The sequence below is a fragment of the Salvia hispanica genome, chromosome 1 (assembly GCF_029641045.1).
Source record: "Salvia hispanica isolate PSC_SH4W2 chromosome 1, Shi_PSC_v1, whole genome shotgun sequence".
Classification (NCBI taxonomy): Eukaryota; Viridiplantae; Streptophyta; class Magnoliopsida; order Lamiales; family Lamiaceae; genus Salvia; species Salvia hispanica.
In genome coordinates this window covers 34420047-34446001 of record NC_142692.1, presented here as the reverse complement: position 1 = coordinate 34446001, position 25955 = coordinate 34420047, and the positions used below count along the sequence as shown (strand labels likewise).

Genomic DNA, 25955 nt, shown 5'->3' with positions numbered 1-25955 from the left:
TTTATTTGTATTATTTCTATTCAAGTTTTTATTCTTTAAAATAGTTTATTTATTTGTACTATTTCTATTCAAGTTTTTATTCTCTAAAAGATAATGACCAAGTTCAAAGGTGATCTATAAAGTTTTTCAGTCTAGACCATTTCATTCGAATCCTAATACATTTCCTACTTCATCCCCCACAAACATGATAGTGGACTCCACCATTATATTTTATGTTTGTAAGAAATGAAGTAGGAAATGTATCAGGATCCGGATTAGGTGATCCTTTCTGAAAACTTTTGATTGATAAAACACAATCCAAACAAAAATAAAAACAATGATTTATAACCGTATTATGAATTTAATTGAATTTTGAGTGCCAATACTATTATCTTATACCCCTATATTAGTTCTAGTATTTTACATTATCACAAACAAAATTTCTTGTTTTAAATCATCCATATAATATGAAAAATATGTATGTGTAATAAAAAGTAGAAAAAAAAAGGAAATTATAAAATAGGAAGTTGAGTGACTGATCTGCCACGAAGCACAGCGTTCCGTGTAGTACTTAATCCAATATTAATCTAACATTTATAGTTGATAATTAAAATTTGACGAATAAGCACCGCATTTTATATGCTTTATCTTTAAGCATAAAAATTTCCTTAAATAGTTAAAAAAAACAGCTTTATATACGTATAAATAAAGACCTCGATAACAGCAACCCCATCAAATTATCTTAGCCCAGCAAAAACCTCTGCAATTTGCAAAATTCCACTCCCAATTTCCGAGGAAATCTGATCCTGAGTAGTTCAGAGGATGTGGGGATTAGGTGGAAGTCATTATTGGGGAAGAAAGGAGAGGGGAAAAGTGGAAGGAATAGTTGTGGTATTTGCATGGATGTCCAGTCAGGAGAAGCATTTGAAGAATTATGTTGATATGTACTCCTCTCGTGGATGGAATTCCATTGTTTGCCAAGCTCAGTTCCTCAATTTGTAAGTTTCTGTTTCATCCCCTTTGTTGGTGCTTCGCAATTTGGATTTTTTTTTATGATCATGTTTGCTGAATTTTTAGGTTTGATACTTGATTGAAGTTAGAATTTGTGTATTTTTAGGTTTAATTGCTGTTTTAGCTCTGTGTGTGAATTGTTAGCTTCTGTGACTTATCTTTAGCTGGTTGAATTAGGAGAATTAGGATAATTAATTTTACCGTTTTTGGAGTTTGAAGAAGGTGCTTGAGGTTTGGGGACCTTGTTAATCGAATAAATCTGGTTAATTATTTAACTGCTGAGGTTTATCCCTTTGGGTTTGATATTGGTGATCGATTAACATAATTCCTCGATAAAGTTGGAAATTCTAATGGTTGACCAGGTGGAAGCTATTGTCTAAATCGGTTTTCTAATTGAAACCGAACAAAGTTTCTTCGTGTGAAAAATGGGGGACCGTTAAAACTCTGCTGTTAGGTTCAGGTCATTTTATACTCCATCAGAATACTTGTAAAGTTACTTGTCACCGACTCATTATTGAATACTCCATTTGAAATGGAAATGCCTGGTGGAAGCTAGGTTGACTGTTTGATGTTAGGTTGAGCAAGCTTGATCCTTGCATAACTGATACGGAAGCTATTTTTTGAGCCTATGCCCTTTACTCTCTTATTTGATGGACATGTGTGCGCGCGTGCATCTCTTGTTAATTGTAACTTGTCAAAACAATTGCTGATATTCTCTTCGTTAGCAGATTCTTTCCGGATAAGGCTGCATCGTTGGCTCAGGAAATAGTTAATGAGCTCATTCAGGTCAGTTTTTATGAAATTCAGTGCCTGTTAAAGTTTTGTCTTCTGAAATTTCTAACACTCTGATAAGAGATAATAGAGCTTTCTCGTGCAATCTGTTCTAAGTTTGTAAGAATGTCTCGTACAGGAAAACCTTAAAGGAACCGATCTGGACTTATCTGAAAATGCAAAATTGCTTTCATGATAAATTGATAATATAAGAATAAGATAACAATTTAGTTAATACTAATACGCATAAGATAACAATTTAGTTGATGTTGCGTAGTTCATTATCGCTGTTTAACTTGCTTTTGGAGGCCTCTCTCAAGTATGATAGCCAACCTTCCTAATAAGAAGAGAAGTTGACTTTTACTATATTTTATCAATTTATCAATTGCAGACAAGCAATGATAAAACATAGCTTAATTAGGCTTTCCTGTTACTTGAATTTTTGAAAGCATGGTTGTCATAACAGACTCCTTCCTAAGAATAAGTGATGAAATTGACATGTTTGCCAAAACTTAGTACTCCTACTTTGTTTTGTATCAGTACTTGATTTTGGTTTCCATTCCATTTCACCTGCAGGAATTAAAACTAAAGCCATGCCCCATCATATTTGCATCTTTTTCTGGTGGTCCAAAAGCTTGTATGTACAAGGTTCTTCAGGTAAATACTATTTGTGTTGTCTGATGAAAGCCTATATATAGAACGGAGTATTTCTTATATCTAATGACTTAATTTTATCATAGACACTGTGGATAACGAGTTCTTTGTTTAAGCTTGGCAAAATAAAACTACTAGTAAATAATAATCCTCTTCCATTTGGGTGCAGATAATTGAAGGGAAGTGTGAAGAGCAAATCAATCTGGTAACTTCATTGAATACCCTTTTTATATTATGGTATATATAATGTGATGTTTTTTTTATCCTTATACTATGGTCCATATGTCTAAATATAGGGGTAGTTCACACTAAACGAAACATTATGCAGAGTTTCTGCTTGTTTATAATGACAGGACAATCCTTTGCCTTCTTTCGATGTATGTTGCTGAAAATGTAAATTGGTGATTAGGAACCAAATAGATTAAACATATATACCCCTTCAATTTCTGCATCGTACAATAACCTTGTTAAAGAGATTTACTCATATTCTGGTCTATTTTACCATGAAGGATGAATGTCGGCTTGTTAGAGACTCAATTTCTGGTTACATATTCGATTCTTGTCCGGTGGATTTCGTAAGTGACCTAGGGAATCGTTTTTTTCTCCATCAAGCTGGTCTTACAATTTCACGCCCTCCACTCATAGCGTCATGGATAACAAGTGGCATTTCCTCCACCCTGGACGCACTCTTTCTTAGCAGATTCGAATCACAGCGTGCTGAATATTGGCAGACTCTGTACTCAACAGTCGTAAGCATCTGCAGAACTTTATTGAAATTACTTGTCTTACTCTTTGGCTCATAGTGATCAGTTGTTACTTTGATGCTACCAGAGTTTTCGGGCTCCATATCTCATATTATGCTCCGAGGATGACGAGCTTGCTCCGTTTCAAATAATCTTCAATTTCGCTACTAGGCTGATAAACCTTGGAGCTGATGTTAAATTGGTTAAATGGAATAAATCATCACACGTTGGTAAGCTTTTAAACATATCTGCTCTTTTCACTCGTTATCCTCTTGGTCCGTTCTAATCTGACATACGTCTTGTGATTTATTTTTTTAGTCGTGCTGACAAATCTAAATGATGTCTGTAGATTCTATAACAAATTTCACAAAAATCTTGTGTAACACTGTCTTCTGTTAAAGTTAAACTCACAACTTACTGATGAAAACTAAACCCCGTCGGTTTTGTACTTTTCTCTGATCATGATTTCTCTCACACTGTTTGGGCTCGTGGATATGAAATATTATAAACCATGATATAACATTTTCCTATTTGCACAATTCCATAGGTCATTTTCGACATCATCCAGAAGAATACAGCGCAGCCATAACTGAGCTACTGAGCAAAGCTGCAATAACCTATTCCCAACGAATACGACAACTTGAAGGCGAGAAGATGGGAATGGAAGGTGGACATGACGAAATTTCTTATCCATTTAACGGCCTAAGGAAAGCAGCTGCAATGTCAAGAGACAGCCTCCACAGAGTTAACCTCGACTTGAACGATTATTTTCACGTGCCAAGCTCTGTAGAGTATCACGAGGACAGGGATGTCGGGTCTATCCCGGATGAATCCAAAGGACGTTACATACCTCTGTCGAGCCCTCCAAAGATCAGCGCCCATGGCGTTTTAGGTCAGTTCCTCTTCGACGCTTGTGTTCCAAAGAATGTTGAGGACTGGGATCTGAGGTTTTCGCCCTCCATGAGAAGTCCTGCATTTGCTTCGGGGCGGAGGTCTTCTCCTTTCAATCCTATAAAGTGCATCCTTCGATCTAGATTATGATGGCTGTCGGCTTTATTCTCCCGTGCAAAGATGGCATTCGGGGGCAAGAATACGAAGAAATGCCAGATTATAGAGAGTTCTCCACCCGAAAATACTTGGACTGTAAGTGGAATTTTTTAACTTTTGATACATGATGTATAGTAATATCGTTCTCTAACATAAGTTTTAACTGTGTATCACTGTTTTGGAGGGGAATAATGAATTAAATTCTTGAATAATTTGCATATCACTTCTTGTTACCTTCTCTTTTTATGAATGGATCAAAAGCTTCTAATGAGGTATTGTGAAGTACAGGTATAAATGATCTGGATTTGAATCTTAATCCCCTCTTCTTTCTCAGTCACACCAATAAACTAGTGATGCCTCCATCAGGAAACTGCCAGTAACTGGTCCGGCAAGGGTAGTGGTGGTTCTGGGTTTCGGTTCAAAACTGGCATGTCGGAATGTCTAACTAGGTGGCATGCCGGAATGTCCAAAACAAAGTCGTCTTGGTCTTAAGTGGCATGTCGAAATGTCTAACTACATTGTATACATAAAAATCAAATTACATAGTACTACTATATAAAATAATCACTTATTTATTCTTCAAAATGACACTGATGTGTTGGTTTGTCATTCAAAACTAATTTTGTCTTGTTATCTTCACGTCATTTGAAATTGTCACTAATAAAATTTAATTTTGCGAGAATACTCATGGAAGATTGACTACACGTTAAAGTTTATTTATTTTTCGTTACATTCAAAGTTGATAATAAGAGTCTGAAGTAGTATATAATTAACTTTATGTCCTCTTGTTTATGTATGGCTATTAAATCTTGTTGGCGTTATTTATTGTCCTAGAAAAATAGCATGTGTACAACTATAATACCCCTAATTATGACAATTTCTGCCTAATTAATAATTACTTGTATCTCAAAAATCTATAACATTTAATATATAAAGCGAAAACAGTTTTTTGACCAAATACAAAGAACTAATTTTAGATTTTAGTCTAAAATGAAATCGCACAAAATATAATTTTTTAAAATATGCAGTCACGTGTTATGAAATCGTAATAAATCGAGGACCGAGACATAATTTTATAAATAGATACCGAAACATATTGAATTAAAATTGCAAATAAAAATGAAGAAAGTAGCATTGGTTACCGGCGCTTCCGGTTACCTTGGCGGGAGGCTTTGCCACGCGCTTCTCCACCAAGGCTACTCCGTTAAGGCCTTCGTCCGCAAAACCAGCGACGTCTCCTCCTTGCCGCCGCCCTCCGATGGATCCCTCCAACTTGTCTACGGCGACGTCACCGACTATCCATCGCTCCTCAAAGCTTTCTCCGGCTGCCACTTCGTCTTCCACACTGCCGCACTTGTCGAACCCTGGCTTCCTGATCCCGCCAGATTCACTTCGGTGAGCTCAGCTTCATTTATTGATTTATTGAACTGAAATTAATATTCTGTTGAATGTTAATTGATGATTAGTTGACTAATCAGTTGCTTCTCTGATGCTATTGGTTTCTGATTAGATGCGAAGAGGATTAATTGCTAGTCGTTAATCGGAAATTAACATGCTGTGGAATGTAAGTTGATGATTAGTTGACTGAGCAGTAGGTTCTCTGATGTTATTGGTTTCTGATCAGATGCGAAGAGGATTAATTGCTAGTCGTTAAATTGATAGCTGGATTTTTTATGTGGTGATTGGTTTGTAGTGGAAATGAAACATAGATTTTGTATTGACTTAGAGTTTATTAGGTTAATGTTGGAGGATTGAGGAATGTGCTGAAGGCTTATAAGGAGACGGAGACGATCGAGAAGATCATTTATACGTCGTCGTTTTTCGCGTTGGGGTCAACGGATGGGTACATTGCTGATGAGACTCAAGTACTAAAAACTCTGTAGTCTATTATACACTGTTCAATTCATTTCAGTTTAATGTTTTTAGGAGAAATATGGCTTCTTATTTCTGTTGATAATTGTTGGAGAAATGTGTGTTTGTAGGTGCATCCTGCTAGGCATTTCTGTACTGAGTATGAGAAGTCGAAAGCTTTATCGGATAAGATTGCGTTGGATGCTGCTGCTGAGGGGGTGCCTATTGTGCCAGTGTATCCTGGAGTTATTTATGGTCCAGGAAAAGTCACAACTGGGAATATGGTGGCTCAGTTGGTAAGTTGCTCATTTGCTTGTTCTACGAAAGCTTGATTTTGGTAGTTGATTTGTGATATTTTCATGTTGTGGTAAAGGATGAACCTCTGCTAAGATTACAATGTCAGTGATTAAGTTGAAACATGTTTGATTATGTGTGAAGCTTGAACTGGAAAATTAGGGATTTGTTACCCCTTTGGAACTGAAACGATTTCCTGTTGATGCTGTCTGTTTACTTGATTATGTCTTGATCTATAGGTGTTTTCACACTTTTTGCTTGTTCTTTTGGTGTGAATTTGATAAAACTGTTCCATGTTCATGATGATGTGTGCTTGTTCTAATAAAGTTTGATCATGGAGTTTTTGCTTGGTGTACAATTTAGGTAGTTGATTGTATGATAATTTCGTGCTGGTGAAATAGGATGAATTAGCAGTTGAGATTAAACAGTGGTTAAGGTGAAACAGGTTTGATTATGTGTGAAGCTTGAACTGGAAAATGGTTTCTTGTTGATATTGTCTTTTCACTTGATGCTATATTGATCTTTAGGTGCTTTTTCATACTTTTTTTGCGTGTTCTTTTTGGTTCGACATTGATACAACTGTTTGATGTTCATGATGATGTAAGAGGAGTTCATGTTTATCCTCGACATCCACTCATGCAAATGTGTTTACTCTTAAAATGATTGCACTCTGTGTCAGCTTGTGGAACGCTTTAATGGCCGGATGCCAGGCTATGTTGGCGAAGAGCAAGGGTTCTCGTTCTGTCATGTTGATGATGTAGCACAGGGGCATATAGCTGCACTAGCTAAAGGTCAGAAAGGTGAAAGATATCTTCTTACAGGGGAAAATGCATCCTTCAAAGATGTTTTTGATATAGCAGCAGAGATCACTCAGACATCGAAGCCCCGGTTCAAGATCCCACTTTTTCTTGTTGATGTATATGGATGGATATGCGTCCTCGTCTCCAGAATAACTGGGAAGCTTCCCCTAATCAGCCCACCGGTGAGGAACTATTATTTTATTTACTCTGTAATTTTGCTCATTGTACGTCACTTACTTGTCCTGCATAAATTGTTTCATTTGTATCGTTCCAACTATGCCATAGTTACTTTGTTAAAAAAAATCATTTTTGCAATGTCGTATAACATAGAGTTGGTTTTAAGACTACCTATGATCTATACTGGTGGGCTTTTCGACTCACAGTCTACATACGTTTTGTATTGAACAGACCGTTGATGTTCTAAGGCATCAATGGGCGTACAGTTGCGAGAAGGCGAAGAAAGAGCTGGATTACAACCCTAGAAGTCTGAGAGAAGGTCTCTCAGAGATGGTCCCCTGGTTAAAGAGCTTGGGCTTGATCAAATATCAGGATATGCCGTGATAGCAGGTAAGTCGAATAAAGTTGTTGGCGACACTTTATTACTTGTATTTCCCGAATGATCATCATCAACACATCACTGTACCAGTATCTGCTGTCCACATTCATGATAACTTCAGTCTCAGTTACATTCTCTATCTCCGAGAGCCATTTAGTAGCAGAGCAATGTGCCTTCTGGTTTAGATTGAGTGAGTGGGCATGATTGCAATGTTCATAGACTGTAAACTATGTGTTGGATGATTGGATCTATTGACTGAGAACATAGTGACATTATATTCAACATTGGTGGAGATTCAGTCAAGAAAGTTGGGAAGATGTAAACGATAAGGCTATTTGTCCAAAAAACCATGGTAAAATTTCGGTTTGTCCCGCAACTTTATAAATCAGCCAAAAATAGTATGATGTTTGGATTTGTTCACAATGATTCCACGCTGACATTTTTTGTTGAAATTGTATCTAATATATAGTTATGAAATTATACGTGAACATCACCGCGGGTGAATGTTGTCTATTCATAAAGAAAATGATGTCGTTTGATTGATGAATATCATCGATAATATCACACGTGATTGGTCAATTTTTTTATTGTATGATAATTGTGAAGAAATCCAAAGTGGATAGTTTTTCCGTGCTATTTTTATGTTTCGGAATAGACCCAAATATGACCTTACCATATGATAATTTTTCTGACAATTTTTTTAAAATAAAATAGGAGTAATTATATTACCCTTAATCCTCGTGAGATTTTAATAATTCTTCTCGATTTCACAATTGATACAATTGCAAATGTATCCTAATCTAAAGTGACAATTTGGTGAAAAGATATTTTTACTCTTTTTGAAGGAAAAATGTAAAGCTATTTTGTTTATTTTTTTGGTCATTTTGAGAAATGACAACCATTGGACAAAATAAAGGCAGCTCCTATTGAGCAACAGTGGCTTCTCAAATAAGATTAAACAGTTATATATACCCACACAATTAATTGAATCTGCATTTTAGTGGACTTAATTATCTGATTTTTTTTATTTTTTGATAGCAGTCACAGCTCAAAGCTTCCACCGATGGATGACGAGGGTAGCAGGCTGAGGTTGTTGGGCGGTGACGGTCCGATCGGGCGGCGTGAAGCAGACGGCGTAAAGCTGGCGAGTGAACTGTGAGGCACGGCGGTGGGGCAGCAGGACACAGCTGAAGAAGCGGCGAGGCGGGCGTGGTCGTGGCCGTGGCGGCTCCGAGTTGAGAGAGAAGAAGAGAGAGCAGTAGGCGGCGGCGGGCGGGCGTGGTGGCGTGGAAATGCTAATTCTGCCGATTGAGAGGGGGGGGGGAGAGTGAGGCGCCGAGTTAGAGAGAGGGAGGCGGCTTTTTGTCACGTAGGGTTTGGAGGGAGTATTACTATATTATACTTCCTCCGTCTACAAAAAATAGATCACTTTTGCCATTTTGGGACGTCCATAAAAAATAGCACCATTTCTGAAAATGGAAAGTTTATCTCTCATACTTTTCCTACTTTTTTTCCCTCTCTCATACTTTACTCACTTTTTCTCCCTATCTCTCTTACTTTATGTACTTTTTCTCCTCCTCTCTCTTACTTTACCAATTCTACATTAAAACCCGTGCCATATACAAAGTGATCTATTTTTTTTTTGACGGAGGGAGTATTTTGAAAAGAGTTCTAAATTGGGGGTCACTTAGGATTTGGGAATTTACAAATTTATGTAGTCCATATTTGGGCTTATTTAGGGTTTTAAAGATTTATTTATGTATTTACGTATGATACTAGATACTATTAAAATTGATATTTTTTTAAGGGATATTGGCATCTTATATCACGAAACTTTCAAAAAGTTGGGTTTTTCCACGAACTTTAAAATTGGCAAATAATATCACGAACTTTACCTTGAGTCTGTTTTTTCCCACGAATGAGAAAATTCATTTTATTTTAATAGATTGAAGAACAATTTTTGAGGGTGTGCTTCAAGAAAAACTATATTCAAATATTGAAAAACTTGAAATTTTCGAAATTGTTGTCGAGAAATTACGAAAAATAATCGGTATCATAGTATTATTTGTGGGAATTTTTTCATTCGCGGGAAAAAACAAACACGTGGTAAAGTTCGTGATATTATTTGTCAATTTTAAAGTTCGTGGGAAAAACTCAACTTTTTGAAAGTTTCGTGATATTAGATGCCAATATCCATTTTTTTAATTAATCAATTTAATTTCATGGATAATACTCCCTCCGTTCCATAGTAATAGAGGCGTTTTTCCATTTCCGTCCGTTCCATAGTAATAGAGTCATTTCCCTTTTTAATAAAAGTCAACACATTTTTCCACACCTACTTTACTCTCTCTTACTTTTTTCTATCTTCATCTCTCTACCTTTTTCATTTTTCACTTTATATCTCTTTACTTAACTCACCTAACACAAGACAGTGAGAGTCTCCATTGAGTACTGTTCTTTTCACTGTTAAACTGCTATACTTTCTGAAGTTTGTCCTAGAAACTTGAGTATATTATTGGTAGCAATAACAACAAAAGTATGTATTTTACCCATAAATAGAGTTATAAAATATTAACAAGATTGGAGAAAAATATTAACAAGATTGGAGTATAATTTAGATTTCAAATAGTAGTATTATAAAACTATGTAATCAATGTAGTACATCTTTCTTGATTAAATATAGTTTTTAATTTGATTTTTTTGTTTTTTGGACTTTGTATAATATATCCTCCCTCCGTCCCATAGAAATTGGTCCTTTAGGTTTGGTACGAGTTTTAATTCGTTATTTGATAAAGTAAGAGAGAATGAGAAAAAATAGTTGAAATTATGTAGTGGATGGTGGGGGCCCATAAATGAAAAAGTAAAAAAGAAAGAGAAAAAAGTTACCATAAATGGATATGTGACTATTTCTATGAGACGAATGAAAAAGGAAATATGACCAATTTTTATGGGACGGAGGGATTATATTTTTTAAAATTATTTTTTCAATAAGTAATGAAGTCTATATATAGTTAGAATTGAGTTAACATTGATTTACTATGTATTAATTTCTCTATGTTAGATCGTACACTTGGTGTTACTTCTAATTCTCTTGAATTATTTTTTATTTACTCATATTTTATTCTTTTTACTTCTCAAAATTTTGAGAAGTAAATTATATTGAATTCAAAATGTAGCTAAACCAAGTAATTATGAAACATCAATAAATAATGATATAAAGTGAAACTAAATTAATATCATTATCAATAATTGTACAAATATTCTTTTGTTTTGTTGTTTATAATATTACAAATACTTATTTTAATTAGTTCTTATTAATAAATATATTTATATACTTATTTACTCTATATTCTTTATTTTAAATTAATCTATCTTCATTATTTAAAAATCTTTTGTCCTGTGTATAGCACAGGATTAGATAAATCATGCATGTACTCATATCATTTGGATTACCTAAATGATATTTTTTGATTTGAGTCTAAATTATGTTGTACTACTATTTTACTATACTTGAATGCAAAAGAAAATACGCAAGTTTAATTTTACTATGATAATCGTCACCACTCACCATATATAACACTGTTATCCAGTTCAACATTAAGGCCATCCGCATCCATGTCTCTTATCCGTCTCATCTCTTCACTATTTATGGGCCTCACTGTACTTTTCACCCCATCTCTTAACTAAAAGACAACACCTGCATCCATCCATCTCTTAACCATCTCTACCTTAACTATTCATTCAATTTCATTTTTTATTTTTAATTCCAACAAATTCAATTAATAATGAAGAATTGAGAGAAGAGTTTATTGTATTCACTTGTCTATTTTTACATTGAACTACACGCCTTCATATAAGCTCCAATATTACAAATATGGTAAACCTAATTACAATGATCTCTATCTTCTAATTTTGGTAAAGTATCAATCTAGGATCAATTATAATTAATCCCTTGATTCTTGATTTCTTTCCAACACTCCCCCTCAAGTTAAGTAACGGGATTTCCGATACTTAACTTGCTCAATACTTCCCTGAATGATTTTGAATTCACCGCCTTGGTCAAGATATCAGCCAACTGATCTACAGACTTGACATAGGGCAACTCGACAATCTTCCCTTCAAGTTTCTCTTTGATGAAGTGTCTATCAACCTCCACATGTTTGGTCCGATCATGTTGCACTGGATTTTCAGAAATACTAATGGCAGCCTTGTTGTCACAAAACATCCTACATGGTTGTGACGATTGAAGACCCAATTCGGTCATAAGTCTCTTCAACCATAGTATCTCAGTCAAACCACTCTTAATCCCCCGGAATTCTGCTTCTGCACTAGACAATGCAACTACCTTTTGCTTCTTGCTTCTCCATGTTACAAGATTCCCTCCAACAAATGTGAAATACCCGGCAGTCGATTTTCTATCATTAGGATTTTCTGCCCAATCAGCATCAGTGAACCCATGTATCTCCAAGTGCCCATGTTTTTCAAATAGCAATCCATGTTTGGCTGTTCCTTTCAAGTAGCGCACAATTCTCATCACTGCCTCTCAGTGGTCCTCTTGCGGTGCATGCATGAATTGACTGACAACTCCCACTGCATAGGCAATATCTGGCCGTGTGTGTGAGAGATAGATTAGTTTGCCAACCAATCATTGATATCTCCCCCTGTCAGTAAGTTTTGCTCCTTTAAGTATCTGCAGCCCATGGTTTTGTACCATTGGAGTGTCAGCAGGTTTGCAGTCTATCATCCCCACTTCCGTTAGGAGATCGAGTGTGTACTTCCTTTGGTTGATGAAGATTCCTCGATCCGATCTAAGCACTTCAATTCCCAAGAAATATTTCAAGAGTCCTAGGTCCTTCATCTCGAATTCGTTAAACAAATTCTTCCGCAATTCACTAATCTCTACATCATCATCTCCTGTGATAATCATGTCGTCAACATATATGATAAGGCATGTGATTTTTCCATTCTTCTTCTTGAGGAACAAGGTGTGATCCGAGTTGCTCTGCTGGTACCCATATTTCTTCATCACTTCGGTGAATCTGCCAAACCATGCTCTTGGAGACTGCTTCAACCCATAAAGTGTCTTCCTCAGTTGGCATACTTCTCCATCTTGAAACTCATTGGTAAAACCCGGGGGTGGAAGCATAAACACGGGCTTTGGGAGCTCTCCATGCAGGAAGGCATTCGTTACATCGAACTGATGCAGAGGCCACTCCTTGTTTGCAACAACTGGGAATAAAACTCTCACTTTATTAATCTTTGCTACCGGTGAGAAGGTCTCAGCATAATCTACTCCATAGGTCTGGGTATATCCCTTAGCCACGAGTCGGGCTTTGTACCGCTCAATCGAGCCATCTGGTCTCCTCTTGATTGTAAAGACCCATCTGCAACCCACTGCCTTGACTCCTTCGGGCAGCTTTCCTTTTACCCACGTGTTGTTTTTCATGAGTGCTTTCATCTCTATAAACATTGCTTCCCTCCAGTGTTTATGCCTCATAGCTTCCTCGGCTGTTTGTGGGATTTCTCCTTCCTCGTAAAGTGCTGCCTCAAAGGCTCGAGCCATCTTGGTTAAGTTTCCTTGCACAAAGTTTGCTACTCCGTATCTGCTTTTCTTCCCAACTTTCTCGGGGGAATATCTTTTCGGGGGAATTCCCCGCGTATCTCTTTGAGGAAGTATGTACCGGCCAGTGTCACTATCGACAGTATTGTCCTCCTCCAGTGTTTTTGTATCACAAGGCTTAGTGGGAACAACCATATTTTCAGAGCTAGGTTCAGAGTGTACCTCGGATATTGGTTGAGGAAGATCAGAAGGGAGCGGATGAGAGATCTCTTGTGGAGAGATGTGCTCGGCGACAGTGACCCCTGTCTCGGTTTGGTCCTCGATTGAATGACTTGGTAATGACACAAACCAACTTAGGTAGCCCTCTTGATTGTTGGACTCACTCCCCCCCTGACTACTAAGGTGGGTTTGATATGGAAATTCTGTTTCCAAAAAATCACAGTGCATGGATGTAACAATTTTTTTGGTATTCGGGTCATAACATCTATACCCTTTCTAGTTTATCCCATAGCCCACGAAGATACATTTAGTAGCACAAGGAGAAAATTTGGTTCTTTCGTGTTTGGGGATATGGACATATACTGTACATCCAAAGACTTTGGGTGATAGGCTAAGGGGTTCGGGTATTTTGGCTAGGGTGGCTAGGATATCAAGTGGAGTTTTCATATGGAGGATTTTGGTGGGTAGTCGGTTTATAAGGTAAACGGATGTGGCAATCGCTTCTGGCCAAAGGGTTTTTGGTACTTTAGATTCGATCATAAGTGCACAGGTTACCTCGAGAATCGTTCTATTTCATCGCTCGGTGACCCCATTTTGTTCAGGTGTATAAGCACAAGAAGTTTGATGAATAAGACCCTTTTCCCTAAAAAATTCGGTCATGCTACTATTAGCAAATTCCCTCCCATTGTCAGACCTAAGTGTTTGAATGGTGGTGCGAAACTGGGTTTGAACCATTTGGAAGAAGAGGGTGAACTTTTCAAAAACTTCGGATTTGTGTTTCAAGAAATAGATCCATGTCATTCTAGTACAATCATCAACAAAGATAACAAAATATTTAAGGCCTTTTCCCCCAATAATAGGTGCAGGACCCCACACATCAACATGTACTAAAGCAAACATAGATTTCATACGAGTGTTTGTTGGTTTAAAAGTCTGTCAGTGGCTCTTGGCCAAAACACAAGATTCACAAGAAAAATCTCTAGGAACAGAAAAATTCGGAAACAAAAGTTTGAAGTAACCAGGGGAGGGGTGTCCCAGTCTGTTGTGCCATAACCAAGCCTCTCTCTCTGTGGACCCGTGAGCCAACATTGCACTGCCAGTTTGAGCTTTCCCGTCCACATAGTAGAGACCTTGATTCTCAGTGCCACGCCCAACGATCCTCCTCGTCCGAATATCCTGCAAGATAAAAAAAACTCGGGTACATTAGCAGTGTACAATTCAGTTCCCTTGTCACATGACTTACAGACATCAATCTTTGTGAAAGAGACGGGACAAAAAGACAATTTGAGAGTCTAAGATTTGGGGAGATTTCTATTGTCCCAGCCCCTGCCACGGTAATTAGTTCCCCATTAGCAGTTTTGATATAAGTTCTAGTTACTTCACAAAAATCAATAAAATCATTCATGTCGGGGGTCATAGTATCGGTTGCTCCACAATCAAAAATCCAACCCTTCCTACCCGTGTTTTCAACATTTTGCACATTAAACGCAGCGGAAATGTTTTCAAGAAGTGCAAAACGATTTTGGGTTGATATAGGTGTAGAATCATGGGGTTTTGTGCAATTAACTAAATATTGGGGCTCAATTCCATAAAACCTAGAGTCTGGGGGCTTCTTTTGCAAACAATGGGGTATATCACATAATATATGAGAATTATGGGGACTGAATCGCAGTATATTAAAATCAATAGGGTTTGGTGTAACACCAAACCCTTTACCTCCACAATTCGCGCCGCCCAGCCATTTCTCACTTCCCGATGTCTCCCTCTTCTCCACAAAATTTCCAACACGGATGTTGTCGCTGGTGCCGGTTGAAGCTTCCGGAGGAGTCGTCGCCGATTGAATCGCCCCTTCTCGGTTAGGGGTGACGGCTCGTCGCCCTCCTTCATTCACCCCCACGGCGAATTTCGCCTGAGCCCTAGCTTTCTGCTTCTCGTCCCACCACTCCGAGTAACCTACTCTCTGGAAGCAGGTTTCACGGGTATGCCTCTGCATCCCGCAGTGTGAACACCAGAGTTTACTTTTGTCCGGCTTGCTTCCCGGCCGGTGAGCAGCTCCAGTTGTCGGTCGCGGTGGTCCACTGTGATTCATTGATCGATTGCTTAGTGCCCCAAATCCGTAGCCGATCTCCCCCGATGATGTATCGGCACTTCCAATGCCGGCGTCTACTGTGGTGGGTTTTGGGGATGCCGGTGGCATGATCTTTAATCGAGCCGCCTCCCTCTGGACCCATCCGTAGGCTTCTTCAACTGAGGGGTAGGCATCCTCATCCTTGAGGATTTCCCTCTTAACTGAATCGTACTCCGGATTTAGCCCGGTGAGAAATTTGAACATCCTCCTCGTGTTTGAGTACTCTCGGAATTGCTTGACTCCCTTGTCGCAGCAAGTGACTGGCTGCTTCTGGCATCGATCCTCATTAATCCACAGTCCGTGGATTCAACGGTAATATGTTTCAAGATCCATGTCTCCTTGTCTAATTGCGATCGCTTTGTCCTCCAGGTCGTATATGAGATACGGATCCCTCTTCCCCTCGAAAGTCACCGCCAGATTGTCCCATATGGCTTTCGAGGTTTGATGATGAGCGAAGTCGGCAATTATATCGTTCTCGATGTTGTCGATGATCCACGAAAACACCACGAGATCGGCCTCCTCCCAACTGGAATATCCTTTACTCCCTGGTTCTGGCGGTTCATCTTTGATATGTGAATATCCACCTCTGCTTCCTATCGCGACCTTCATCAATCGCACTCGCAACGGGTAATTTTTGCCATTCAACTTGAATGCCACGGTTACATTCTTACTTGTCCTCAATTTTGAGGATTCAATTTTGGGTTTCTCCTCTGAATCTGAGTCTGACATATTTTGTGTGGGGGGAGATGTTTTTGCTTTCTGTTTTCTAGTAGGAACTGGTTTTTTGATTTGGTTTAAGCTTTTGGCCGAGACTTGGTATGAACGGCTATGATGAAACTTTTCTGAGCCGGATCTTTCTCTGCTCTGACGCCATGAAGAATTGAGAGAAGAGTTTATTGTATTCACTTGTCTATTTTTACAATGAACTACACGCCTTCATATAGGCTCCAATATTACAAATATGATAAACCTAATTACAATGATCTCTATCTTCTAATTTTGGTAAAGTATCAATCTAGGATCAATTATAATTAATCCTTTGATTCTTGATTTCTTTCCAACAAATAAAAACACACTTCATTAAATAAAATAAAAATTATAATTTAAAGGCCTAAAAAATTAAAAAATACATAATTAAAATCCTAAAAAAAATTAAAAATACATAATTAAAAAAAAACACACACACACACCATTAAAAAAATTTGAGTGAGAATAGAGAGTTTTTTTTATGGTGGATAATTTGTGGGGATGATTTGGTATTTATAGAAGTGATTGGAAGCTTTAAAAAAATTGAAGAAAATTACAAATTTGAAAAAAACGGCTATAAACAATTAGTATAATTTTTAGAATATTTTTATATATATTTTTTTAATTTTTGAATTTTTTCTGATTTTTAAAAAAAAATAAAAAAAAATCAATTTTAACGGATATAAACGACGCCCACTTGCCGGCGAGTGGGCGTCACGCACGAACCACAGCTCGCCACATCGCCAAGGCGCGTGGCGAGACGTCTCGAGGCCGGCCTCTTCGGAAGGAGACACGGGACGAGATGTCCCGTCTCGTCGAGACGAGATGGAGGCTGCATCGCCGTCTCGATGCGGTCTCGTCTCTTCGAGACGAGATAGAGCCCGCATCGAGATGCAATGCGGATGCCCTAATGTATTTCGAAATAAATCAAATAAATAATCTAAACACATTGGTAAATTGGTAAAATCGATAAATTTATTACCGCAACAACTGTGCAGCTATAACTCATAAGTGGGACTCCAACGGTCATTTTTGCCACCAATATTTGAACCAGATTCTGAGCATTTCTTCCAAGTTCAACTCTCTCTCTCTCTCTCTCTAGTAGGAAAGGGAAAATGGTGATGGCAAAGACGAAGTATGAGGCCGTACGGCAGCAGAGATTGGAAGAGAACAAGAAAAGAATGGAGGAGCTCCATCTCCCTCTTCTCACTCAAGCCTTCAAAGATGCCTCCTCTCCTAAGCCCTCTCCGGTCCTCTCTCTCTCTCTCTCTCACACACACACACACGGCTACTGTATATATTATATAAGTGTATCTCTCTCTAAAATAGGCCATTTTGATTCAGATGAAGAAGACTAAACCTCGGATTGCAAGGACAGAGCTTGTTCCTGTTAGAAGATCGCTTCGATTTTCCAACAAATCAGCTCCCGAATACAAAGAGGTATAGTAATAACAATGCCTTTTTTCACATTTTGTTTCACTTCATTCATCTTTCCCTTCTCTCAATCTTCACAAACCTTCCACAGATTACTGTCTACGAGCGTGTGCAGATTCCTAGAAGGTTGAATCACTAACCTCATTTCCATTTTTACATAAAAAGCAACCCTTTTTTATTTTAGCTAACTTCGTTTCCAAAAACCACAGAACAACTCACAGAACGAGGGACTTCTCTAACCGCGTCTACGCCTCTGATGAAGCTCGTGACATCGCAATGAAGAAGGCCGAGGAGATCGAATCGTCCCTAGGCTCCGATCACCCCTCATTCGTGAGGTCAATGCTCCCCTCCCACGTCAGCGGAGGCTTTTGGCTGGTCAGCATTGTGAAGTTAATACTACCCTTTTTCGCGATTATTGATTAACCGGAAAATTGCAGGGGCTGTACACGGATTTCTGCAGGCGGAGGCTGCCAAGAAGCGATAGCGTGGTTCAGCTGGTGGACGAGCAGGGAGAGGAGTGGCCGGTGGTGTACCTGTGTCGGAAAACCGGGCTAAGTGGCGGGTGGAAGAAGTTTGCGGTTGATCATAGCTTGGTGGATGGTGATGCTCTTGTTTTTCAGCTCATCAAACCAACTGTTTTTAAGGTATTGTTTTCTGTTGACGTCACAAATGCTTATTTGCTTTCAGTCTTTTTGAAATGTGGGGCTTTTTTTTGTAGGTGTTTATAACAAGAGTTGATGGTGAATGTGATGATAAGGTTGGAGGAGAATAGTGTATATGAAGCTATTGGTTTGCAAACTCAAGTATTTTGGTAGTTGGAATTTGGTATTCAACTCAAGAAGTATTTTGAGTCTATTTAGGTTGGAGTAGATTTTTAATTTAGTGGCGTATGTGTCATTAGTCCCCTCTATATTTGTCGTGCCATATGCAAAACTTAATGGAAGTGTATTAAGGTGGTCTATTTATTAACAACTTATTTACGATTTCACACACAACACTCCCTCCGTTTCACAAAGTTTGTTTATAAAACGAACTATTTATCTATTACGGAACATTTGCTATTGAGTTTCGATAGAATATAAAAGTATAATACGATAAAAAATCAGTAACAAAATTCAATTTTCTAAGTAGTGATATAACCCCCCTAGGATTAAAATCCTAGAATAAACAACTATGAATCAGTAGAAACTTTAGAAACGTCCCATAATCATGAATCACTTTTCACCTTTAATCATGCTTCCTCGATAAGCACAATCTCGCCCCCTCTCTAGTGAAACATCTGTATTTAACTTCAAAATATGAAACGATGTAGGTAGCCAAACCCAACCATGAACCATAATGGGCAGTCGAACCTCCTACACTATCATGTCTTGGGCTATCCAACCAAGCAAGGGAAACGAGCCCAAGTATGAACGAGTATTTTTTAGGAGTAATTGATATAAGTCAATTAAAAAAGAAGACTTGAGCCGTGAGATCACGCTCCGGTGAGGCGATTGAAGGGTTTTAGAAAGGGAATACGCCGCGGATTTCGGGAATCCAGTTTGAGTCGTCGTCCACTGGAGTCAAACCCCAGCTGTCACCCAACCAACTAAATTATCTATATATATATTCAAATTATTTTACTCACCATTTATACATTTCAAACTACTCCACTTTTATAAAAAGTTTAAATTGCTCATACACAGCATATATAGAATGAGATTCGGTATGATTAAATTCTTCATAGTATTAAAATGTTAATGTAATGATGTGGTTCAAAATTTATGAATCAATTCAAATAAGCCCTCGATGGTTATCGTTTATGTATATGAATTACTCATTCAACGTAAATATAACACTTAAACCAATATTGTAGGCCTAAAAAATTGTAGTACAAAAAAAACTTTTGTTGAAATCTGAAGAACCTAAAGAAAAAGACAAAAAGACCCATACCTACATAGATCTCTCTAATATCTCAACGTTATTATAAAATAATATACACAAATACTATTAACAATTTTCAAAACTTCAGCAGCGGCTTATTAAACGTTCTGGTTCCGTCCTTGTAACAATCATGAAAAACATAATAAAAAGACATAAAATTATTTACATAGTTAATCAATAAATTTATCATTAATGTATTTTCTTCAACTATCATTAAAAAAGTTTGGTAATATATGATCAGCAAACACGTTATTGTGAAGATTTTCATGCAAGTCATCCATGTAGTTGCTTTATTTCAATTTATTTATAATTAATGAGTCTACATCTTCATACCATATATTTCAAATTGACTTGATCAAAAATCTCTATATGACTATGCGTTTTCTTATGTGTTATAGTAGCATAAAGTATAATGTACTCGTATAAAATAATATAGACGAGACTGAAACCAAGACGTTTTGTTCAGAAGTGTCTTATGATGTCTAAACTTTGACGATTAACCCATGCTCAGTGGCGTTTTTTTTTTATAATAAATTACTAATTATATGGCTATAAAAAGATATATAGCCATGCATATAAATTGTATGTATGACTATGTTAATTATATGCATATGAAAAAAAATGTAGTAATTATTATTATGTGGCATTGTCGCCTCATAGATAGCTTAATTGTTTATGTGTTTAATACTACTATGGAGTATATAATTATGTATAGTTAATTATTTTACGTAAATGATGTTAAAGTCTTGGAAAACAATAATGGTTAATCTTATCTTCTTTGTTTTTATTAATTTATTCCGATTAATGTACAGCTTGTTGATTTGACTAATTCTAATTGAGAAAAAGTTGTAACTTTTGTTACGTGATTGCGACACAATTTCTGATTTGATAATATTTTTTTATTCATTATCGGATAATCTTATTATCATGACTTATATATATGTATTAACTCCGCTCACATTATTTATAGCCGGCGCGATTTTTGTGAACAAATTATCCACCAAAATATTACTAATAAATACACGAGATAATACCTAATTATAGTTGTTATATCTAATGACCCACATTAATTAATCTTTCTAGGACATTTATCACTTTAGGTTTCGAAATTGAATTAAAAACCTTTATGTAATAACATAAGAGCCTAATTTTCTTTGAAACCGTCAATAAAAAGTCTAGAAATCTCATATCCAGCTATTTTATTACTTATTACTTGGTATTTTCTTTTATAAACTTCCATTTGGTAAATATCACTATTAGTTAGCCTTTTTTATTACTATTTTATTTATCTAAATATACATAACAATGGAAGTTAGCAATAATTTATGATGCATGAGGAAAAAAATAAAAAAATTTAATTAAATCCATCGTATATCGTTCACATTTAAATAAACATCACATCTTTATTAAACAATTTAAATTAAATCCAACGAACACTAATGCAAGGAAAAGTTTATATTAATAAAAAAAATACTCCACAGGGAAATGCATTGTCTACGTGGAGTGAAATAGTTTGAACGACACGCGCCGGCGAGGCGCGTAGTAAAAGCTGGAGAAAAAAATAAACAAACAAATAAATACATTATATTGACAGCTCAGATTCCAGCTTTCTAATTTGCCGAACAAAAGAATTTCCATTTCAGACATTGTCAATTGTCATTCGTCAAAAATTAAATAAAATTAACAAAACTTTCCCTGAATTCATTCGCAAACCGATTGAATCCAATTTAATCAATTAAATCACACACATTTGATGCAACTCTGTCCCTCTAAAAATAGCAGCAATTTGCCGGACACCTCCTTCAATTCACTCCTCCCCACCATTAACTCTCTCTCTTTCTCTCTCTGAGATACACTGGAATGCACAAGAATCGATTTTTTTCGAACCCAACTACGCCGGGATCTGCGTTTCCTGATGATTGCAACCCGACAACGGTATTTTCATCGATCATTTGTGCCTTCAATTTTTTTTCTGGGTGTTTTTTTGTTTTTGTATTTTTGTCTTCATATGTTTAGCAATAAATGGGGGAGACCAATTTATCTGTTTTAAATCCGCATCGTGCTGTCTTTTCATCAAAATCTCTAGCTGTGGGTGATTCTTATGCTGTCTGTGTTGGGTTTGCCGGAATGCAAGAGGATCTTGTTTGTAACGTTTGGCATTTTTTCGATATGAATTCGATTTATCCCCCTTTTAGTTTGATCACTGCAATTGTGGGTTTCTCTTATTGTAGATTTGTTTGTTGATTGGAATTTTCAATTTTGTATGTGTAGGATTTATTTGGATTTGTGTTGATTGAATCCGGTGGAATTGGCACTGATTAAGAGAAAGGGGAGGTTTTGTTTTTCTGTGAAAAGGGATTTCATTTTTGGGATTTGGTGAAGGTAAAAAGGAAGGGACGAAAAGGGGGAATTTATTGGTTTTAGGAAGGGAGAGCAGAGCAATGTTGTCTAAGAGTGGTGACCATCAGACTGTCCCTTTATCGGTGTTGTTGAAACGGGAGCTTGCGAATGAGAAGATCGAGAGGCCGGAGATTACACACGGCCAGGCCAGTCAGAGCAAGAAAGGCGAGGACTTGACCTTCATTAAGACCGAATGCCAACGAGTCTTAGGCGATGGAGTCACCACGTACTCTGTTTTTGCGGTATACTGCCATTACCCTTTGCCTCTATTTATTGCATAAATATAGTTGTTGGTTGGTTCTTGTTACGGAGAATTGGAGTTATCATTTCATGTGGAATTTGTAAAAAGACTGTCCAAAATGTTAGTTGCTGCATTTTTAATTCTTTATTTTAAGGATTTTTATGCGGGAAAATGGACGATATGGATGAAAGATAGTGTTCTTTTGAGATTGAAACAAAATGGATCACACTAGTCTGAGTTCATTGTTATGGAAGAAATTGCTGATTATCGAGCTTTTTTGCTTTCGATAGCCATCATTTCACTTCATATCATAAAGTCGTGATCTTTTCACGAGTGACTTTTCTCATAAAAGGTAGTAGTGTTCAGAGATTCGAATGTGAAAATTGTGCTTTTAGTTTTCGGAATTAAATAACAGGATTAACTTACTGCCACGTCATATTTGCTAAGTGAGCATATGGTGGAAACTTTTCTCTCATGCTCTGTAGTGATTATCAAAATCTATTACATATGCCAAAATTGGTAGTTATAGTCTTTTTTTCAAATTCTCACCAGTATTAATATTTTTTCCAAATTCTTGTTTGTAGTTATTTGATGGTCATAATGGATCTGCAGCTGCAATCTATTCAAAGGAGAATCTCTTGAATAATGTTTTGAATGCTATTCCACAAGATCTTAACAGTGAAGAGTGGGTGGCGGCTTTACCCAGGGCTTTAGTTGCAGGGTTTGTCAAAACGGACAAAGATTTCCAGGAAAGAGGTATAAATGTTTTTCTAGCACGCAATCCGACAGAGTAAGATTTAGTTGTAGAATTGATTGGCGGAACATTAATTTGCATCGGACACATTAGAAGTTGAGCTGGATCCATTAAAAATGGAAAAGGTTTTGGATTTTGAAATTCAGTAATTGGAAGCTTTTGAAGAACTGTTATAAATATTAACTATGTGTATCCATATATTAATGTGAAATAGTAAAAGATCCAGCTTTAAATGGAGAATCTTTATAGTTCAAGTGCGAATCGAGAATCTTTATCGTTCAAGTGCAAGTCGAGAATCTTTATTGTTCAATCGCAAATCTGCATTTCTTTCAGCTTTCATATGGAAAAATCTGCTACATATATTATAGTCTTTCAGTTTGCATATGGAAAAAATATGCTTCATAGATTATATAGTAAATGACTTGGGTCATTAGGACTTCGAAAAACTTGTCTGCTTTGAATATTATCGTATGCATATGGCATAATGTTTTGATACATTCTCGCTCTCCCTTTTTCTGCAAATGGATGCTAATTCGTGCCTTTTGTTTCTCAGCCCAAACTTCAGGAACAACGGTAACCTTTGTAATAATTGAGGGATGGGTCTTAACTGTTGCTTCAGTTGGTGATTCTCGTGGTGTGCTTGAATCAGCTGAAGGGGCGATATATTATCTCTCGGCAGATCATAGACTTGAATGCAGTGAAGAAGAGTATGCACTTTACCATTATTAGCCAATTTGCAATTTCCTTGGTGTTTTTACTATAAAATCCAGTTCTCTGATTATTTATGGAACAGGAGGGATCGGATAACTGCAAGTGGCGGTGAAGTTGGACGCCTCAATACTGGAGGCGGCACAGAGGTACCTACACTTTAGGCTTACTTTTCTATTAAGTCGAGATATAGATTTTTAATGGATGCTTTGGTGCTATGCAGATTGGTCCGTTGAGATGTTGGCCCGGTGGCTTGTGTCTTTCACGATCCATTGGCGATATGGATGTTGGGGAGTACATTGTTCCTGTACCTCATGTGAAGCAAGTCAAGGTCTGTTTGCTTCATAATATATATTTCCTGTGACAACCTTATTACACGAGAAAAAACTATGTTACGGAAACACTACATGTTACCTAATCGAATGGAATATCCTAGATACTACTTATTTCTCTATGTTCTTGTTGGTCATTTGATCTCATTTCATTTGTGACGTGCAGCTATCATCAACTGGTGGAAGGCTTATTGTCTCGAGCGATGGTGTTTGGGATGCAATATCCGCAGAAACAGCTTTTGAGTGTTGCAGAGGAATGCCGCCAGACGCTGCAGCTTCACAGATTGTCAAAGTAATTATAACTTTTTTTGTTTTTCTTACATATTTCATATACAACCTTTATTTGGTTATCTCAGTGTTCAATTTTCGTGGGTGAAGGAAGCCGTACAGGTGAAAGGGCTTCGAGATGATACAACATGTATCGTTGTAGACATACTGCCTCCTGAGAAGCACGACCCACCAAAAGTACCCCCTAAGAAGCAAGGGAAAAGAGGCATCAAGTCTATGTTTCGGAAGAAGTCCTCGGAGTCGACTTCTCTCCCCGAAAAGGAAGAACACGTTGAAATAGATACGGTGGAGGAAATGTTTGAGGAAGGATCGGCCTTCCTATCGGAAAGGTATATAGTATAGTATCTATACATGGATTTAAACACAACCAAAATTACAAATCGACCACTCGCTAGGACTTGGATCCGTATACGGGTTCTGTTTAGTGGATCTTGATTCGTTCATTGTGTGGTGCACAGGTTGGACTCGAAGTACCCGGTGTGCAACATGTTCAAGCTGTTCGTATGTGCCGTTTGCCAAGCGGAGATAAAACCTGGAGAGGGCATTTCAATACACTCAGGAACAACCGATTTGAAAAATTTACGGCCTTGGGACGGCCCTTTCCTCTGCACAAGCTGCCAAGTGAAGAAAGACGCCATGGAAGGGAAAAGAGCTTCCAGAGGTACACCTTCACTCTATTTCTCAACTCCACGAAAAACAATTTTCGCGTTCTTGCAACGTATTCATTTCTTTCGTATTTCCCCTTTTCACCAGGTTCTAGGTATAGTAGTGGAAGTGACTAGTTGTTATCGTTCACCCTCATAATACCGAGTGTTCAAACGGACTATAACAATGAAGCCCGTTGCATGACAAGAACAACTCTACTATCTGTGTTGCTATAAGCTAGTAAGGGTAATTGGAACCCCTGTTGTGAATAGCTAAGATGACGACCTGTTTTTTACTTTTTTTTCGGGTTTGGAATTGAAGATGAAGAAGTTCTACCAGCGCTTGATGAGCAACGGATAACTTCTCTTCGACCCTGCCTGAAACGAGTAAGTCTCCTTGTGTACAATCGCCGTAGACTAGACCAGAGATAACTTATTTGTTGATCCAGTTCATTAATTACTCAAACACACTCTTTCCCCTCGGAGCTAACAAGTGAAAAAACTATCACCATTGTAATATTTCACTAGAGTTTGTTAGGTTTTTTACTTGTCTTGGACAACATTATTTCTTGATGTAACATTGTTTGATATTCTTTCTTCCTTCAAAATAAGGGTTATTGTGGGCCAAGATACGAGTTCGGGTCCGGATTTTGACCCGTTAGACAGTCCGACACAAGTTTTTTGTGTGCTTTACGCATCTTTCTTTCGACATCTGGCTTTTCTCGTCGCGGTGCAGAAGACGTTGTTGTCAAGATTGGCATTAAATGTAAAGGCATAGTCACTTGCCACTTTTTGACTTGATATTGAAAGTGACAAATGAAGAATAAAACATATTCTTTTTCAAAACACTTTGTTACAAAATGGTTCATGC

The 25955-nt window shown here is 37.3% G+C and overlaps 4 protein-coding genes across 9 annotated transcripts; all 4 read left to right on the top strand.

Annotated features, from left to right (window-relative positions):
• The first annotated feature begins 695 nt into the window (after positions 1-695).
• LOC125221815 (uncharacterized) lies at positions 696-4797 on the top strand. 3 transcript variants are annotated; one of them, XR_007176434.2, is made up of 8 exons: positions 696-977; positions 1719-1776; positions 2338-2418; positions 2585-2620; positions 2925-3164; positions 3247-3388; positions 3706-4301; positions 4494-4797. XR_007176434.2 is itself a non-coding variant. In XM_048124079.2 (7 exons), exons 1-7 carry the CDS (start codon positions 802-804, stop codon positions 4197-4199), a joined length of 1227 nt encoding a protein of 408 aa, XP_047980036.1. In that variant the 5' UTR covers positions 696-801; the 3' UTR covers positions 4200-4425. The 3 variants fall into 3 exon arrangements, 1 of the variants encoding a protein (XP_047980036.1); XR_007176433.2 differs by having other exon boundaries at positions 4540-4793; XM_048124079.2 differs by lacking the exon at positions 4494-4797 and having other exon boundaries at positions 3706-4425.
• A 353-nt stretch (positions 4798-5150) lies between these two features.
• FLDH (NAD(P)-binding Rossmann-fold superfamily protein) lies at positions 5151-8132 on the top strand. Of its 3 annotated transcripts, XM_089062865.1 has the most exons (6): positions 5459-5600; positions 5716-5769; positions 5942-6070; positions 6188-6352; positions 7030-7332; positions 7559-8132. In XM_089062865.1, the coding sequence occupies exons 2-6, from the start codon at positions 5758-5760 to the stop codon at positions 7709-7711; spliced, it is 762 nt and encodes a 253-aa protein (XP_088918991.1). In that variant the 5' UTR covers positions 5459-5600; positions 5716-5757; the 3' UTR covers positions 7712-8132. The 3 variants fall into 3 exon arrangements, with proteins under 3 accessions (XP_088918990.1, XP_047980038.1, XP_088918991.1); XM_048124081.2 differs by lacking the exon at positions 5716-5769 and having other exon boundaries at positions 5165-5600; XM_089062864.1 differs by lacking the exons at positions 5716-5769; positions 5942-6070 and having other exon boundaries at positions 5151-5600.
• Positions 8133-17423: 9291 nt separating this feature from the next.
• Positions 17424-18757, top strand: LOC125224394 (B3 domain-containing protein At5g42700-like). The gene is made up of 6 exons (XM_048127791.2): positions 17424-17610; positions 17705-17800; positions 17886-17920; positions 18004-18169; positions 18232-18438; positions 18513-18757. The coding sequence occupies exons 1-6, from the start codon at positions 17476-17478 to the stop codon at positions 18564-18566; spliced, it is 693 nt and encodes a 230-aa protein (XP_047983748.1). The 5' UTR covers positions 17424-17475; the 3' UTR covers positions 18567-18757.
• Positions 18758-21352: 2595 nt separating this feature from the next.
• LOC125223488 (putative protein phosphatase 2C 12) lies at positions 21353-25712 on the top strand. 2 transcript variants are annotated; one of them, XM_048126661.2, is made up of 10 exons: positions 21353-21652; positions 21989-22359; positions 22943-23114; positions 23666-23819; positions 23906-23969; positions 24044-24151; positions 24319-24444; positions 24531-24769; positions 24899-25101; positions 25407-25712. In XM_048126661.2, exons 2-10 carry the CDS (start codon positions 22159-22161, stop codon positions 25514-25516), a joined length of 1377 nt encoding a protein of 458 aa, XP_047982618.1. In that variant the 5' UTR covers positions 21353-21652; positions 21989-22158; the 3' UTR covers positions 25517-25712. The 2 variants fall into 2 exon arrangements, with proteins under 2 accessions (XP_047982618.1, XP_047982620.1); XM_048126663.2 differs by having other exon boundaries at positions 25194-25712.
• Positions 25713-25955: the final 243 nt, after the last annotated feature.